Below are 16,207 nucleotides of genomic sequence, written 5' to 3' on the forward strand. Positions count from 1 at the left end.
GGGCAAGGCCACCTGGGCACACCCTGGCAATATCTGGTGGGAGCTCGGGTGGCCCCAGGGGAAAGGAGGCCATAAATCAGGGAGCATGAGACGAGGCTCTTCCCTGGAATGCCCTGCTATTCGTGTTCGAGGTTGGTCTGCCTGCCTGGCTCCCTCTGTCAAGGCTTTGGTCCTTTTGGGGGCCCTGCCCTTCCAGATTTTTTCCAAATTCAGAATGTCTAGGCCCCCCGAGCTGGGGAAAGGTAGTGCCATAGCGAGGTTGCTCTGGTGGCCTTTGCTTCCTCTCCCAGCCAGCCCTCAGCCACTGTCCTTGGTGAGGCTCTCCCTGGTAACAGACCCCTCTCAGAAAAGGGCCACCAGCTGGGAGCACAAGCTGCAGTGCCTGCTGGGTAAAACGACGTAAGGCAAGAGCCCGTGAGCCATCAGCTGGCCCCACACCGCCAAATTCAGGAATCCCAGGGGAATCACCAAGCCCCACTGGTCAGCATCGGGTCCTCCCCAGCAGAATCCCAAGCATGCCAGTTGATCCAGTCCTCCTCAATACATCGTGGAGGCCTCCAGTCATCTGCAAAGCCAAAAACTCGTCCTCCAAGGCCTCTCCATGAAGGAATAAGCCTGGTCCTGCAGTAGCAAACTCAGACTCAGCTGAAAGAGAGGGGGAGGAGAGAGAGAGGGGAGGCCCATGCATCCCACTCCTCTTAGAGGGTGCTCCGATGGAAACCAGAAGCAGAGTCCAGGGGCTACCCCTGGGTGTTTTCTCCCCTACCCAACCCACCTCCCTGCTCTAAGTCCTAGCCCTGCCCCAACTTGCTGTGCAGCCTCGGGCAAGTCCCTTTCCCTCTCTGAAGCTCGGATGCCATCTGTCAAGTGCGGATAATGAACATCTGTCCCGCCGGCCTCTCACAAGTAATTGGCTGCATGAGAAAGTACTCTGCAAAGACGGAGCACGGCCTAAGCTCAAGGAGCGCTGGCGGTGACCATGGGCAGTGCATCTTTGAGGCCCCGGCCCCGATCCCAGCCCGGCAGATGTCAGGCACTCCCAAGCTGAGGCTCACACAGCGTAGGAGGAAAAAGCTAATTAGAAAGTGTGACATTAAACACAACCAAGCATATCAGACTCTCCAGAGACCAGCTTACTTACAGTCGTAAAAACATTCTGTCTGAACAGTCAGTTCCACTTCCAGAGTATTCCGACTCTTTAAACCTTCTCTAAGATCAGCTTCAGTCTTTAAAGTGTCCCCTGGGAAATGAGAAATGGAAGGTCAGCTTCGGGTTCACGGTCCTACCCCCTCCACTGCCACCAGTGAGACTAGGGCCTGGTGACCCTGCCTGCATGTTCACTCATGGCCTTGACTGTCCCAAGGCCAGAATCATACTTTTCCATTGGCACCATCGCTTTGGAGGGTGAGGGGAGCTGGAGTTGGGGGGGGGAACCTCAAATCCTGCCAACCAGCCAGGATCAGGGAGGCTCAGCGCAGGGAAGACGTGACTTCGCCAGCGAGTGTTCTCCCAGCCCAAAGCTGGGGTACCACTTGCCCAGCCGGAATCGCCAAGGTCACCCAGGAAGGTGGCCCTCCCTGCTTCCACCACCTCCTCGGGCCTCCATCGTCCCTACTCGCTACTCTCCCTCTTCTAAGTGCTTGCTGTTTTTCTTCCTGTGCCCACTGGCTCCGTGGGTTGTTGAAGGAGGTGGGGTGGTGATGGCGAGGGCGCAGAGGCAGCCCAGAGAGGGAGGGGACCCAGTCCTCGGGGACGAACCTGGAGTCAGGAACGGGGAGCCGGCCCCTCGGGGAGCCAGAGCCCCATCTTCCTGTGCAAACACTGCAGCACCCACTCACCCTGCAGCTAAAGACAAGCGTCCTTCCTCGGAGCTTGGGCTGTCGAGGATGTGGCCCTGGCTTATCCATCCAGCCTCATCAGAGTCACTCTGGCCCCTCACTCCATCCTCCAGCCCGTCAAACAGTTCCTTAAAACCAAAGCCTTGAGACTCTCTCCAGCCTCAGGGCTTTTGCACACTTGTCCCCTCCCCATCCAGGTGTGCAGGTGAGCATCACATATTCAAAAGGCTTTTCCTGACCCTCATTTCAATCTAGCCTGAACTTCCCTGTGCTATTTACCTATCGCATTTATCGCACTTTGCAACACTCAGAGCTTTGCGAGGGCAGAGACAATATCCCAGCACCAAGCAAGTGGCGGGGACAAAGCAGACACTCGGTGAATTTTTACTGAAGAAATGAAGAAGTAATTTACACACAGGGAAGCAAATCAGACACCACAAAGGAATGTGGAAGGAGGCCAAGTGCAGGGGCACGGCTTCAAGGAAGGAAGGGAGAGTGATGGGAGATTTCCTACAGGGGGGTGGAAGCCCAAAGAAGAACAGAGTCTGGGTCCTAGAGGTGGAGTTTATTTCTAGAACATTCCTTTGCTTGACCCATTTTGTGCTAAGGATGGGGTAGAAGGTCCTTGGCTCATTCAAAAGTCATGAATCCTGGCTGGAAGCTGTTAAATAATGAGCACAGGAGAAGGTGCCCGAGTGGCTGGCAGGTGTTTCTTCGTGCAGAACCTGGTTGCGGCTTCCCAGTGAGGGGCCCCCGGGGGACACGAGCTGATGTGTGTCCCCTCCCCAATGTCAGGACGGGATTCTGCTGGGAGCCGTTGGCGCCTACGACTGGAACGGAGCTGTGCTGAAGGAGACCAGCAGCGGGAAGGTCATTCCTCTCCGAGAGTCCTACCTGAAGGAATTCCCCGAGGAGCTCAAGAACCATGGCGCGTATCTAGGTAAGAGCCCACACTGAGTGTGGCTGGTGGGCGGCGGGCGAGGAGAGACCCAGCGGAACTGCCCCCACACGAGACCAGGGGCCTGTCTGTGAATATTCAGTGAATATCCAGGCACAGGTCAGGGGCCATTGCCTCTTCAGCCTGGCCCGTGCCAGGCCCACAGTAGGTTCTCGATAAACAGGTAGAATAAGTGACAAGCCATGCATCCCTACCTGAAATTCAGCTGATGCTTCTAGATGCCAGGTCGGCTGTTGGTGTGTCTTCAAAGCTTGCTGCCTTGGCTGGGGTTTGAGCACGATGAACTACCTCCCAAGGCATAGTGCGAGTATTAACGTCCACAATCAAGGCAGAAGTCACTTCCCATCAAGCACTCCAGAAGCAGACATTAAAGAGGACCACAGATTGTTGGCCCGGTGGTGCTAGGTCCCAGCTGGGAGGCCCTAACCCACTGAACCCAGTCACCTCCTGTTCTGTAAGAACCGTGGGCCCGGCCCTCCACGCCAAGGCTGCCAGGGCTGATTCCTTTCTGGAAGAGCTGAGCCAGAGCGAAGGACAGCAGGGGATGAAGGGCCAGGGCTCCCATTGTCTCTGAGCCAAGTCGGCCATCTTTGAGGTCACCCATCTTTAATGCCTCCTCAGACCCCACTCCTCCATGAGCCTGGGCCACCCGGAATTGGCGTATCTGTCCACATGTCCGTCCTCTCCCTGATGCCCCATGTCATCCCCACCTTTGTCCCTCAGCTCTTCAGCCACCCACCTTGCCTGTGACACTGCCCACGCAGTAGTCACGCCTTTCCCATCCCCGACTCTGGGACCCTGAGCTAACCACGGGACAGAATGCTGGAATCAGGACTTGCCTGGGAAATACAGAGGTGTCGGTCCCTAGAAGTCCTCCAACACCACCTGGCACCAGGGCCTAGGCTCGATTTCATTCGACAGGCATTAAACCTGAACTGTGCCCAGCACCCCCGTGGCCAGTGCCCTCCGAGGGTCCTGGTAAGCAGGACCCCGTCTCTGCCTTCCGGCCACCTCTCAGCCAGGGGGGCAGAGACAGGTGCACAGATACAAATTATAACGCAAGGGGGGCCAGAGTGCGGATCCCAGCACAGAAAGGGAGAGATTGGAGCCCCTGCCTTGGCAAATGCCCAAACGCTAGAAGAGATGTCAGAAGGACCCATTTAACGCAAATCAGTCGTGATGGCTGGTGCTCCTCCGATGTGCTCAGCACTGAGCTGAAAGGGGTACCCCAAGTAAAGGATGTGGCACAGTTTCCGTGAAGCCTTAAATATCAGGGAGATAGCATCAGTGCCCAGGGCCCAGGTGAGTGGGACGAACACGGTGGGTGGGCGTGATCCAGCAGCCAGCACACTCCGGCCCCACTGTGCAAGTGCTGGGGCCTATACCAGCTCTGAGGCTGGAAGACACCGAATAAACCAAAAAGGTCCAAGAGAAGGAGGGAGGCGTGGAAAGTGCGAGGCCGGTTCAGGACCCAGAGAGTAGAGTGGTGAGGCTGGGGCAGAGGGTAGAGCAGGAAGGGGAGGCAGGTTAGGGCAGGCTGCAGCTGGAGGCCTCAATGCCAGGCTGAGGACACGGAGCTTTTTCAGGCTAGCTGTAGGGAGATAGTGAAGGTATCTGAGTGAGGGGGCAGCAGGATGAATCTCTCCCACCCCCCGGCCCAGCAGAGCTGTCGTCCTCCTTCCAGGAGACCCCGGTAGGGTAGAGCCCGGCTGAAAGTCCCTCACAAGGCCCCACCATCTTGCCTTACCCACAGTCACAGCCTTGGGTGGGGGTTCTGACGGAATGCCTTCTCTCTTCCTCCTCCCTCTGGGGCTCGTCCGTGAGTGTCTGGGATCTCTGGAAGATTCCTTCCTATGTGCCCCAAGGGAGAGGGCTTTTGGAGGAAGGAGACCGGGAGGCCAGGCTCTCCGCCTCCACAGAAGGAAGCTGTACCGACTTCTGGCCATGGGTCTTCCCCTGTCATCTTGTCAGGCCTTCTGGGAGGTCGGTCCAGCTTTCAGGATGGCCCTGCCTGCTGGCCAAAGAACCCCATGGAAACAAGCCAGAGCCAGCAGACTGTGGGAAGCAGGAAGTTCTCCATGCTGCTTGCTCCTTTGAGAGGCGTCTGCTCCCATGACATTCAGCCCCCAAGCCCCTCCCACTACCACTGTCTCTCCTTCTGAGGAAGCCCTGAGCCGGGGAATAATCGAGAACATTTTCAGTAGTGCCACAGGGGGCTCAAAAGAAAGCTTGGTGGGGCACCTGGGTGGCTCAGTCAGTTAAGTGTCTGGTTCTTGATTTCGGTTCAGGTCATGATTTCAGAGTTGGGAGATCAAGCCCCGAGTCCGGCTCCGTGCTGAGCATGGAGATTCTCTCTCCCCCACCACCACCCTCCTCCCCCACAAATTGAAAAGGAAAGAAAGAAAGCAAGCAAGCTCAGGCCCCCCGTAAGGCTGATCCCACCCTACCCTCATATTTTGTGGTTGTGTTAACACATAGCCATACCCACGTATGCTATATCCTATATCCTGCTTCACTACCTTTCAAGCCCCGTTCCCCAGAATACACCTCTAAGAGTCCAAAATGTTGTGTGGGAGCACCCATGCTCCCAGCCACTGAATCAACTCCTCTATGCATCCTGCAGCCCCTGTGTAAGCAACCAGTGGAACCGTAGTGGCACTGTTACACACACACACACACACGCACGCACACACACACATGGCAGAAGGAGACATCCGTTTGCCAGAAACAGCCCAGGAACTGCCAACAGAGGCATCTAAAAACCGGGGTCCAGTATCTGAGGCCATCTGGCAGAAAGTGGGGCTCTAGGCCTGCACGCCTCCTGGGCCCTACGTGGGCATCGAGATTCACAGCAATCAGGCAAAGCCAACCTGGGGACACGGAGTGGTGGCCTTTCCAAAAGATCCCCTGGTTTCTATTTCCTCCTCACTCGAGTAGCGTATGTGCCGCACTGAGAGAAGCCTAGGGGCTCCTGCCTCTGAGTCTGCAAAGTCCCGGGGCTGCAGGCGTCACTGGGCCCCATGTCGACACTCAGTGGGGCAGATCCTTACACCGGGCAGCCGATGCTCTCATTTTCCATGAACTGCTTAGCAGCAGGGTACAGGAATGAGGATGACACTGGTCGGTCCCCGAGAAAGACAATTGCTGGGGATCAAAACCACAGCCTGCCCGATATGTAATGAAGCCCAGCTCGTGTCCACCATCTCCCTCCTCCCTGCTCCCCCGTGCACTCGGGACTTGGGACTCTGGCCAAGGAGGGGACATGCCCGTTCTGGGTCAGCAGTGCCTTTTAGTAGCCACCACCCCCCCCCCGGCTTCCTTGGTGTCCTCCAGCAGGGGGAGGAGGGGTGCATGAATTCTGCCCACCCTCTAAACCCCCCTTCCTGAGCCCTGCCTCTTCCAGGCCCCCCCACTTGTACCTAGATTACCAGCCCTGTGCTTTCACATCTGCTCAGCCTGCCCTGAACGCATTCCCCGGGCGGGCCTGTCCTCAGGCACCACCAAGGGCCTGTGGCAGAGACCAGCCTGTTTCCTCCTGTGGCAGGGTACACAGTCACGTCGGTCGTGTCCTCCAGGCAGGGGTGGGTGTACGTGGCTGGAGCACCCCGTTTCAACCACACGGGCAAAGCCATCCTGTTCACCATGCATAACAACCGGAGTCTCACCATCCACCAGGCCCTGCGGGGTGAGCAGGTAATGAAGGGCGAGTCTGGGGGCAGGGGTGCGGTGGGGGGGTGTATGGGAAAGGCTGGGCTGCGGAGGACTCTGGAGCTCAGCAATGCATCCTCAGCCATCCTTCCCAGTTGTGGGGGAGAAGGGAGGCATACACCTCCTTCCTACCAGCCTTGGAGCTGGACTGTCCCTTCCCCAGAAAGCCAGGCCCTGGTCCTTGCTGCAGCAAGGGGAGCCTGGGAGAATTTGCTTGCCCCCGTTTTGTGGACCTCTTGTTTCTCGCCCCTGACTGCCAGCATCTCTGTGTTCAATCGAGAGTTCAGGGCAAGAGGCAACATCCCGGCTATGGCTTCCCAGCCCGGGCTGCCGGGGCCCGGAAGCATCCTGAGGGACAGTCGTGTTCCTCAAGCCACCTTCACGCTGTCAGCAGCGGGAACAGCGGCACACCCACCTACAGCGGGGCCCCCTGGGTTCACCAGGACGCCGCCAGCTTCTTTCCTGCTCCTGGAATGGGAACAATGCAGAATGCTACAGCCGCCAATGCCACGGCCCCGCCCGGGCTGCCGTGGGAACCGCGCTGGGTTGCTCAGAGTCTCGTGTCGGATGGTCACAAATACCACTTGCAAAGCTATGAGAAAAGTCACTGGTGGGGGGAAAGACCAGAAAACAGGGTTCTGATCCAAGTCATTCCAACAGCCGAGGAAGTTGGTGGTCCTGAGAAGCCAGGGAGCTATCCCCTGACCCTTGACAACCTCAAAACCAGGACGCGCCCACGCGCGCGCTCACACACACACACACACACACACACACACACCCTCCCTGGCGGCACGCAGCATCCTTGGCTTCCTGGGCCGGAGCTGGGCCCTAGCCAGGCGCTTACCATCATTCCCGGCTCACCCTTAGCTCTGTGGAGCCAGGGACAGCGCTGTCTTCTGTACCTTTTAGTGCCCTTGGCCTGTCACCATGAGGACAAGCTCCTCACAGGGTCTAACCTAAATCCTTCTAGCTGCAGGAATCCATCCTTCCACCACTCCTCTTCCTGTCTCAAAGGCACTGGCAGACCAGGGCCCTGCTCTGTCTCCCCGCCTCCATCCCGCCTTGCCCACACTCTGCCCGGGGCCGCCTCTTCCGGGAATCCAAGGCTAGACCTTGAGAGCTGGAGGGAATTTGTTGATGAATTTATGACATTTTTACTGCCCGGTTCCGCCTCCAACATCCGAACGAGAAACCGCAGTGCTGAAGGCAGCTAAATTAAGTGGATTCCAAATCACAGTGACCCACATAGCTGAGGCCACATATTTAAACAAAAGTCTCCCTCCCTCCTCCCCTACGTGCTCTCTGTCTGCCTCTTAATTACCTTAGGTAGGGATAGCTCTTCCCTCGCCCATCCCCGTGTTGAGGTGTTGAGATTTCCATTTTCCTCTCTTCTGTGTTTCCATCTCACTCCTCAGTTAAAAGCTTTTAACACTTGCGATGGATTTCTCCTGAAAGCACCCTAAGCCAGGAGGCGGCTGGGGGAGGGAGTGTCAGGGGCCTGGGTGTCAGACAGGAGTTTCAACCCTCAGACAGGAGTTTCAACCCGGTTTGGCTGTGGCCAGCCTTGTGACCTTGGGCAAGTGACTCAAATTGGCTGAGCTTCAGTTCGTTCCCCGTAAAATGAGGACAGTGATCTCTCTTAAGGTACCAAGAGGCTCACACGAGCCAGCTGAGGCTGTAAAGCATGTCACACCAGGCTTGTCCGTGGAAAGGGTTCCTCCATCCTTCCCAAGTGACCCACTGGTCCAGTAAATATTTATTATATTTATTATATTATTATCATACCCAGGCCCGAGGGGGACACAGCAGGCACAATGCCCGCTCTCTGTGGGGGGAGCAGTGCTGGTATGGGGCTGGGGGAGCATTGAGGAGGGGTACCCATTGCGGGCAGGGCAGGGCGGGAGTCTAACAGGAAGTGACCTGAAGATGATAGACATGATCGGGGAGGGAGAAAGGGAGAGGAGTGCAGACAAGAGAAAACTATGTTCAGAGGGAAGCCTGGAACCCAGCCAGGGTCTCGGGCTTTTGGAGAAATCACTGGGAATGTCCGGAGAGAGGGTGGGAGCCCAGGGGTGGGGGTGGGGGACACAGAGGCTAGTGGGGGAGGGGAGGCGGGTCCAGCAGGGTCCCGCTGAAGAATTTGGACTTCCCCCTGCACCCCCTCCAAGAGCAAGGGAGTGGTGTGCAGCTGCTAGAGGCCACTCCGGCTGTCCGAGGGGTGGACTGCAGGGGGAGGCAGGGGCTCCTTCGACAGGCACCTCACCTGGGGAAGAAGCAGCAGCGGAGGGAAGCGGCGGGCTCAGGACAAGTTTGGTGCACACCAGGCAGGAATTGCTGGGAGTCTGTGGGTGGGAGAGGTGGCGGTGGGGCCAGGGAGCACCCTCAGGTTTCAGACTGAACAAGTGGATGGCACCCTCACTGAAGTGGGGGGCACGGCACCCGAAGGGGGAGAGCTCAGTGGGTGCTCAAATGCTGGAAAGAAACCATAATTGCCCGTCGAGGTGCTAATCCCAGAGTTCTTCGTTCGTAACATTAAACATTGAAATGAGCCAAATGTCCCACGAGAGTCTTGATTATACACATGTGGCCCATGTGGGTTTTGGAATATTACAGAACCACCGATGATCAGATTTTGGGAAAAAATATAACACATCATGGAGACACTGCTCATGATCCATTGTTTGATTTGAAAATCATATATAAGCTGTCTATATATTACGATCCAAGATTGTGAAAGTAAAACCGTATACACACACACACAAACAAGCCCCACACACCCTGGACAAAACAGACTAGACAAAAATACATTCAAACGTTCATGGGCGTTCTAGCTGGATGTTTGGACAAGCGGGTGACTTTTATCTTCTTCTTCAGACCTTTTTCTGATTTTGCTCATTTTTGCCACGAGACTATTGTTCACAAAGAGAACAAATGGTAATCAATACAATTAACCAATGGAAAGAAAGAAGGGGAGAGGGGTGGATGAGAGAAGGAGGAAAGAGGGCAAGGCGGGACCAGGTGAAAACAGATGAGTCCCGTGGAATGGGGGCCGGGGGCCGGGGGTGAGAAGGGGAGGACCCTTCTCTTTGTTCACCCAGATTCCGAGTGGAAGGGTGCCCCTGGCTCCCCGCACAGCCCAGCCCACTGCCCTCTCCCATCCCTGTGCTGCAGATAGGCTCCTACTATGGGAGTGAGATCACTTCGGTGGACATCGACGGCGATGGGATAACCGATGTCCTGCTGGTGGGCGCCCCCATGTACTTCAGCGAGGGCCGAGAGCGGGGCCGAGTGTACGCCTACAACCTGAGACAGGTACGGCTGCGGTGGGGGGCACCTCGCCCCTGCCTTCGCTCAGGTGTCCATGAGGGAAGTGGGGCCACCCCAGAGAGACCAGTGCCCGCTCACTGAGCCAGGCCGGGGACAGCAGGACCCTCCTCTGTCGCCGGGCTTGGGCAGCCAGAGAGGGGATTCCAGGGGGAACATGGGGTGGAGACAGGGGGCTGCGGGCCCTTGCCGCATCCGCCTGAGCCTTGTCCCACCTCTGGTGCTGCAGACCCGGTGTGTTTATAACGGGACGCTGAAGGATTCCGACAACTACCAGAATGCCCGATTCGGGTCCTCCATCGCCTCAGTTCGGGACCTCAATCAAGATTCCTACAATGACGTGGTGGTGGGAGCCCCTCTGGAGGACAACCACAGGGGAGCCATCTACATCTTCCACGGCTTCCAAGCCAGCCTCATTAAGACGCCGAAGCAGGTAGGGCGCCCCGGGAAAGGGCTGGAGCCGGCCCAGGGTTCCTGGCCGCGGGCGCTCGGGCAGCCTGTGCAGGAGTCCCTTCTGTGCCCTCCTGCAGAAAAGGATTCCAATCTGTCCTAGCTCTACTTGCCTCAAGTAGGGATTTCTAAATGGGTGCTTTTGTCTTCGGGGCGTTCCCATCACCCCTGTGGGCACCCTCTCCCTGCTTAACCTTGTCTCCCCCGCAACAACGAAACCCCAGGGACCCGAACCTCACTGCCCCGCACATGCACACGCGTGCAGTGGACTGCGAGTGGAGAATGCCCACGTGGGCTTGCTCTTCTCTGGAAATGCCGCGTGCGGAAAACCCTGCTCCCCTCGAGAGGGACCCGTCTCAGGTCCCATGCCCTCGGGGTTGTCATTTTTGCCTACCTATTTTCTTAATAAGGTAGTCTAACACACCACGGTCAGAGATGCCAGGGGTGGGAGTGGGGGGTAACATGTACTCACCCTCCAGGGCTTCCCAGAGGGTCGGCCTGCCCTGCCCTGTGCTAACAGGGCTGTGTCCGGCTCACCCCACTTCCTGCAGAGAATCGCCGCCTCTGACCTGGCTCCAGGCCTCCAGTATTTCGGCTGCAGCATCCACGGGCAGTTGGACCTCAATGAGGATGGGCTCGTCGACCTGGCGGTGGGCGCCCTGGGCAACGCTGTGATTCTGTGGTTGGTTCTCCTGCTTCTCTTGGCTCTCGGGCTCTCCTGAGGGTCATGACGGACACCGGGTTTTAAAGATCTGCTTTAGGACCTTTGTCCCTTTCTTTAATCATTGTCAACCCAACTCACCCCATTCTTATCCTCTCCTGATGGTACATTTCCTTTCTGTGGAATTGCTGTAAGTTGTTTGGGAGTCCAAATCCGCCTTCCCAACAGCCTTCTAAGATTTTAGAGCAATCCAGCATCCCAAAGCCTCTCTGAGGATTTGGCCTAAAAGTTCTGACTGTTCGGGCATTTCTTCCCCCTTCAGCTTTTCGAGCTCCTTAAAGGACAGGCCGAGGATATTCTTACCTGCTGGAGGGATCTCCCTTCTCCCTGAGTGTGACAGAATGTTTCTGCCTGGATCTCTTTCCTCCAAACCCCTCCGGGCTCCTCATTTCCTCTTCCAGGGCCTCATCTCTACACGATCCCACCGGATATTTGCCATATATCCGTACGCAGGGGCTTTCTTTAGCAGTTGAAGCTTGCAGCTTAAAAAAAAAAAAAGCCTTTCTTAAAGTCCCTATAGTCCCTATATTTTACCATGGGATGTGTTGGCTACTTTTCAAGCCAAAGAACTGTTTACCTTTTCATTTTTTTTTAAAGATTTTATTTATTTATTTAGACAGAGATAGAGACAGCCAGCGAGAGAGGGAACACAAGCAGGGGGAGTGGGAGAGGAAGAAGCAGGCTCCTAGCGGAGGAGCCTAATGCGGGGCTCCATCCCATAACGCCGGGATCACGCCCTGAGCCGAAGGCAGACGCTTAACGACTGCGCCACCCAGGCGCCCCTACCTTTTCATTTATGTTGGTGATCTATTTTTCATTATAAATCCAATAACTTAAAGAAACATGATACAGAAAAAATCTTTCAGGCTTTCATTGGCTTAATATTAGCGCTATGTGCATTTGGGCTTTTTTTCCTACCAATTTTTTCCCATCTGCATATATGTTAATATAAGCACAGTCATATTTTTCATACGACTTTAAAAAGACATGAAACCAAGGTAGCCCACGACGTCACAGGGAGAGTGAAGGAGTGGCCGTGCTCTCAGTCGCCAGAAATATTACAGCCGGGTTAGGGGATGTCTTAGCCCGGGTTCCCTGGAAAACAGGGCCCTAGACTAGAGTTCATGCGTAACGCTTCTGGAGAAGCCTTATCCCTGGGGCAGAAGTGGGGGCCAGGGACGCTGGAGCAGAAAATCAGAGCAGTGTGAGCGGGGGCCTCCCTGCGCCAGCGGGGGCCTCACCATCAGCACCACTGCTTGCTCGCAGGATCTCCAGCGAGGGGCGACACACCTCGGCTTCTTGCAACAGACCATTGTACGGGAGGAGGGAGGGCTGTGTATCTGGTGGGGGGGGGGGGGTCCCTCTATCTCTCGTGGTGTCCCCTGGCCCTCTAAAGGCCGCGCTGGGCTGCCGTGCTGGGGGCTCATGGATCTATGGGGGTGACAACAGCAACAAGCACAGCTTGGGGGGTAAAGGTGTTCCCAGGAAGCAAGACTGCTGCCCAGGTCCCAGGGTAGGAGGTAGACATGGCCTAGCGGGTCGGTAGAGTGACACAGACACTGAGTCCTTTACAGGAAACAAGAGATACACACACCCCTCAAGAGAGTCAGTCTGGCGCAGAGGACCCGTTCGAGCTCTAGCTTTTGAGGTCTAAACCCAAGCACTACCTTAATAGCGATGAAAACTGTGGGCCAGAACCTTCTGGGAAGACCACGCTCAAACCCCATGGATCTCAAGCTGCCCCATTAGTATCACCTGGGGAGCTTTTTCTCCTTTTTTTCCCATTTGCGTAGAGGTGATGCGCATATCCCATCAGTTGCAGGTGTTGAGTCTGGTGATTCAGCCCGTGGGTAGTGGGTACGTTAGGCTGTGCTCCCATAAGCGCACCTGCCGTCGGTCGCCGTTCGCTATTACAGTATCAGTGACCGCACTCCTCATGGGGTGCCTGGCATCCCCAGGACTTAGACATTCCACCGCTGGAAGCCTGGACCTCCCACTCCCTGCCACCCACTTTGCCCATCCCCCCACCCTTTCCCCTCTGGGAACCTTCGGTCTGTTCTCTGTGTTTATAGGACTGATTCTGCTTTTTGTTTGTTTGTTTGTTTGTTTACTCATTTGTTTTGTTTCTTAGATTTTTCACATATGACTGAAATCATACGGTGTTCGTCTTTCTCTGCCTGACTTCTTGCACTTAGCGTCATATCCTCTAGGTCCACCCGTGTTGTCCCGAACTAGGGAGCTTTGCAAACACTCGTAGCCCAGGCTTTACCCAGACCGCTTAAAACAGAATTTCTAGGGAAGGGGCCCAGGCAGCAGTCAGCTTTAAAGACTCCCCAGGTATTCATCTCCAATGGGCAGCCAAACTTGAAAACCACTGATGTAAGCTGCTATGTTTACACAGCGCTCTACACTGTCAAAGGGCCCCTCTCACTGACCCCCTTGGAGTCCCACATCCCCCTCAGAGGGATCATGGGACGTGCCCAAGATTCTTCAGGAACCAATGGAGCCAAGACTCAAATCCGAGACCCCACACAGTGCAGGGAGGAGGCACCAGCCCCCTTACGCTAGAAACAGGGCATCAGCACAGATACTCGAAAATTCCAAAGCATCTAAATCACACTACAAACTTGCTTCTTTTTATATAAATGCGTGGTTTGGAGAGGCAGTAGCTTCCTCCTCTGATGATGTTTTCTTAGACCAACAGAAGAAGAAATTTGCATTTCCATGACTGCCCGTAGGGTAGTGCTGGGCGGCTAGGTGGGGGATCTCCAACAGGGAGGGGCGGAGGCTTGGCTGCACATTGCAATTCCCGGGGAGCTCTAACACCTTGCTCTTCGGAGTTTGGTCCTGGACCAACAGCAGCAACATCTCTGAGGACTTACTGGAAATGCAGAATCTGTGCCAGCCTATGGGGTCAGGATCTGCATTTTAAAGATACCACCCACTGCCCTGGAGATGTGCAAACATTAAAATTTGAGAAGCACGGCTTTGAGACATGTTGATGCCAATTCTGATTTGATTTGACCCGGAGGGCAAACTGGGCATCAGGATTTTTTCAAAACTCTTCCGATTATTCTAAGGAATGTCTAGGGCTGGAATGGGGAGACACAAGGAGGTCAGTGTGCTCTGAGAAGAGGACAGCCGCTGGGACATGGTGAAGGGCTGCCTCTGGGGGCTAGGTGCCTGCCCTCCAGCCACCCGTCACTTTTTTGCCCAAACTTTAACATCTGGGGCCCCTGTCTGCCCTCCCATCCCAGGGGCACCAGAGTTCCCCACCCCCCAGCTACTTCTTCCTCGGCTCCAGGTCCCGTCCGGTGGTTCAGATCAACGCCAGCCTCCACTTCGAGCCATCCAAGATCAACATCTTCCACAGAGACTGCAAACGCAGCGGCAGGGACGCCACCTGCCTGGCCGCCTTCCTGTGCTTCACGCCCGTCTTCCTGGCACCCCATTTTGAAACGGACACCGTCGGTAAGCCAGGCACCCCCTCACCGCCGCCCCCCCAGCCCTAGTCTCCCCTGTGGACTTTGGGATTGCTCTGCTTCAAAACCTGGGCTTCTGGGAGACGGGTCTTAAGGGCCAGGTCGCACCTCGAACCACTTTGATGACTACACTTGCTGATCTAATTCCAAGGAGCCAGAAGGGGACATCCCCCCCAGGGTGAGGATGGCAGTGAGCAGCCGTGACCAACAAGGGAGAGGCCAGGGGAAGAAGGAAATAGATGGGGTGCAAAGTTTCGATGGGAACAGGGAACTGGGAGCAGGGTAGCAAACTGGGGCAGCCTGGATGAGGAGGGAGAGTCAGAGCTGGAAGAGGGAGCAGGAAACAGGAGGGTCAGACAGACGCTGCCCCCAGTCACAGTGGTCATGGCCCAGAGTGCCCTTCTGAGGATCGTCACTTCCAGCCCAGGCAGCAGCCCTGGGCCCACGCGGCCCCATGAAGTGACAGCTGCTGGTTCTGGGACAGGACTGGGCACGGGGCCGGAAATTGGGATTTCCAAAAGCTTCTTCTTAGTCAAGGAACAGGGCCCACCAGAAGTGTGGGGGTGGGGTGGAGGTCAGGGAGAGAGAAAGGCCAGCCTGGGCAGCTGGGGTCTTCTTTCACCTTCTATCTGGAAAAGGAGAAAGGTGCGAGAACCTAGCGCACCCAGAGGGCTGGCTGGGGTCCAGGCGAAGAGACGAAGCCTTTCCTGGCTGTAGTGAAAGATTAGCCCAGTTGAAGGCAGGGAGGCTGCAGGCCTTAAACCCCAGAACAGAGTTTTGGGTTTGAGGAGCTGGTGGGAGGGGCTCATGGGGTGGGAACTTCCGCCTGTTGAGGCTCTGAGTCAGGCCGGACAGGACCCCTGAGCCAAGGGCAAGCCCTGAAGGTGAAGGAAAGGAGAGCGGGGGAGGTCCAGGACTGCAGCAGGGGCTCAAATGAGGGCAACGCCCTGGCCCCTCGTCCTCTTCCACCACGTTCATTTCTCCTGCATTTGTTCCTCTTTCTCTTTCTCTTCACTCCTCCTCCTTCTGCCTCTCTTCTCTTTGGTTCCTTCTTTTTCTCCTTTCTCACTGCATCACTCGCTCTCTGCACGGGAGTTTCCCACCCACACTAGGCCTCATGAGGGGAGAAGAGCAGCTCTTCCCTGGTCAGCCTGGAGGGCTTTCTGGAGGAGGCTGGCTTTCAGGAGGCTCTCTTAGAAGACAGGCAAAGAGTCTTGGGTGGACCCGTGGCTCCACTTTCCTTGTTTCGCCCTCTCCCTTCTCCAGGCATCAGGTACAATGCTACCATGGATGAGAGGCGGTATGCACCGCGAGCCCACCTGGATGAGGGCGGGGACCAATATACCAACAGAGCCGTCCTGCTCTCCTCCGGCCAGGAACACTGTGAACGGATCAACTTCCATGTCCTGGTGAGCCCGACACCCAGCAGCCCCACCAGCAGGGACCGAGCTCACACAGGGAGGGGACACAGGGCTGAAGAGGTGCTGCCCGGGGAGACACAGAGAGCTCAGCAGGTGCCGGGCTGGTTCCAAGCCCCCAGCAGACCTCGGGAGGCGCAGCCAGGGTGCAGCGTCCTGGACCTTGGCCGCCCCACACTCATGCCCCAGACAAAAGTCTACTGGGACGTGCTATCTACCACCTTGCGGTACCCTCTCCGAAATCCCTTCTTCCCCAGCGCTCAGATGCCCACTCTTCCTTCAGCAGGGCGTGAACTCTGAGGAGGGAG

General features: G+C 56.3%; 1 protein-coding gene and 1 long non-coding RNA gene across 6 annotated transcripts in view; one reads left to right on the forward strand and one right to left on the reverse strand.

Moving 5' to 3' along the window:
- The window catches only part of LOC117802344, a 9,839-nt gene extending 4,701 nt beyond the window's left edge, over positions 1–5,138 (reverse strand). For 3 of the 4 annotated variants that reach the window (XR_004625562.1, XR_004625563.1, XR_004625561.1), the window contains exons 1-2: positions 2,991–5,138; positions 1,142–1,240 (exon numbers count right to left, since the gene is read on the reverse strand). This is a non-coding gene — a long non-coding RNA (uncharacterized LOC117802344). The remainder of the gene's footprint in view (positions 1–1,141; positions 1,241–2,990) is intronic. The other variant, XR_004625564.1, reaches the window with a different exon arrangement.
- ITGA11 (integrin subunit alpha 11) overlaps positions 1–16,207 on the forward strand; it is a 114,746-nt gene that overhangs the window by 77,618 nt on the left and 20,921 nt on the right. For both annotated transcript variants that reach the window (XM_034660769.1, XM_034660770.1), the window contains exons 11-17: positions 2,634–2,778; positions 6,341–6,489; positions 9,676–9,816; positions 10,058–10,261; positions 10,830–10,960; positions 14,304–14,470; positions 15,748–15,890. In XM_034660769.1, the coding sequence (XP_034516660.1) occupies positions 2,634–2,778; positions 6,341–6,489; positions 9,676–9,816; positions 10,058–10,261; positions 10,830–10,960; positions 14,304–14,470; positions 15,748–15,890 (1,080 nt within the window). The remainder of the gene's footprint in view (positions 1–2,633; positions 2,779–6,340; positions 6,490–9,675; positions 9,817–10,057; positions 10,262–10,829; positions 10,961–14,303; positions 14,471–15,747; positions 15,891–16,207) is intronic.

The sequence above is a fragment of the Ailuropoda melanoleuca genome, chromosome 5 (assembly GCF_002007445.2).
Source record: "Ailuropoda melanoleuca isolate Jingjing chromosome 5, ASM200744v2, whole genome shotgun sequence".
In the NCBI taxonomy this organism is placed as follows: domain Eukaryota; kingdom Metazoa; phylum Chordata; class Mammalia; order Carnivora; family Ursidae; genus Ailuropoda; species Ailuropoda melanoleuca.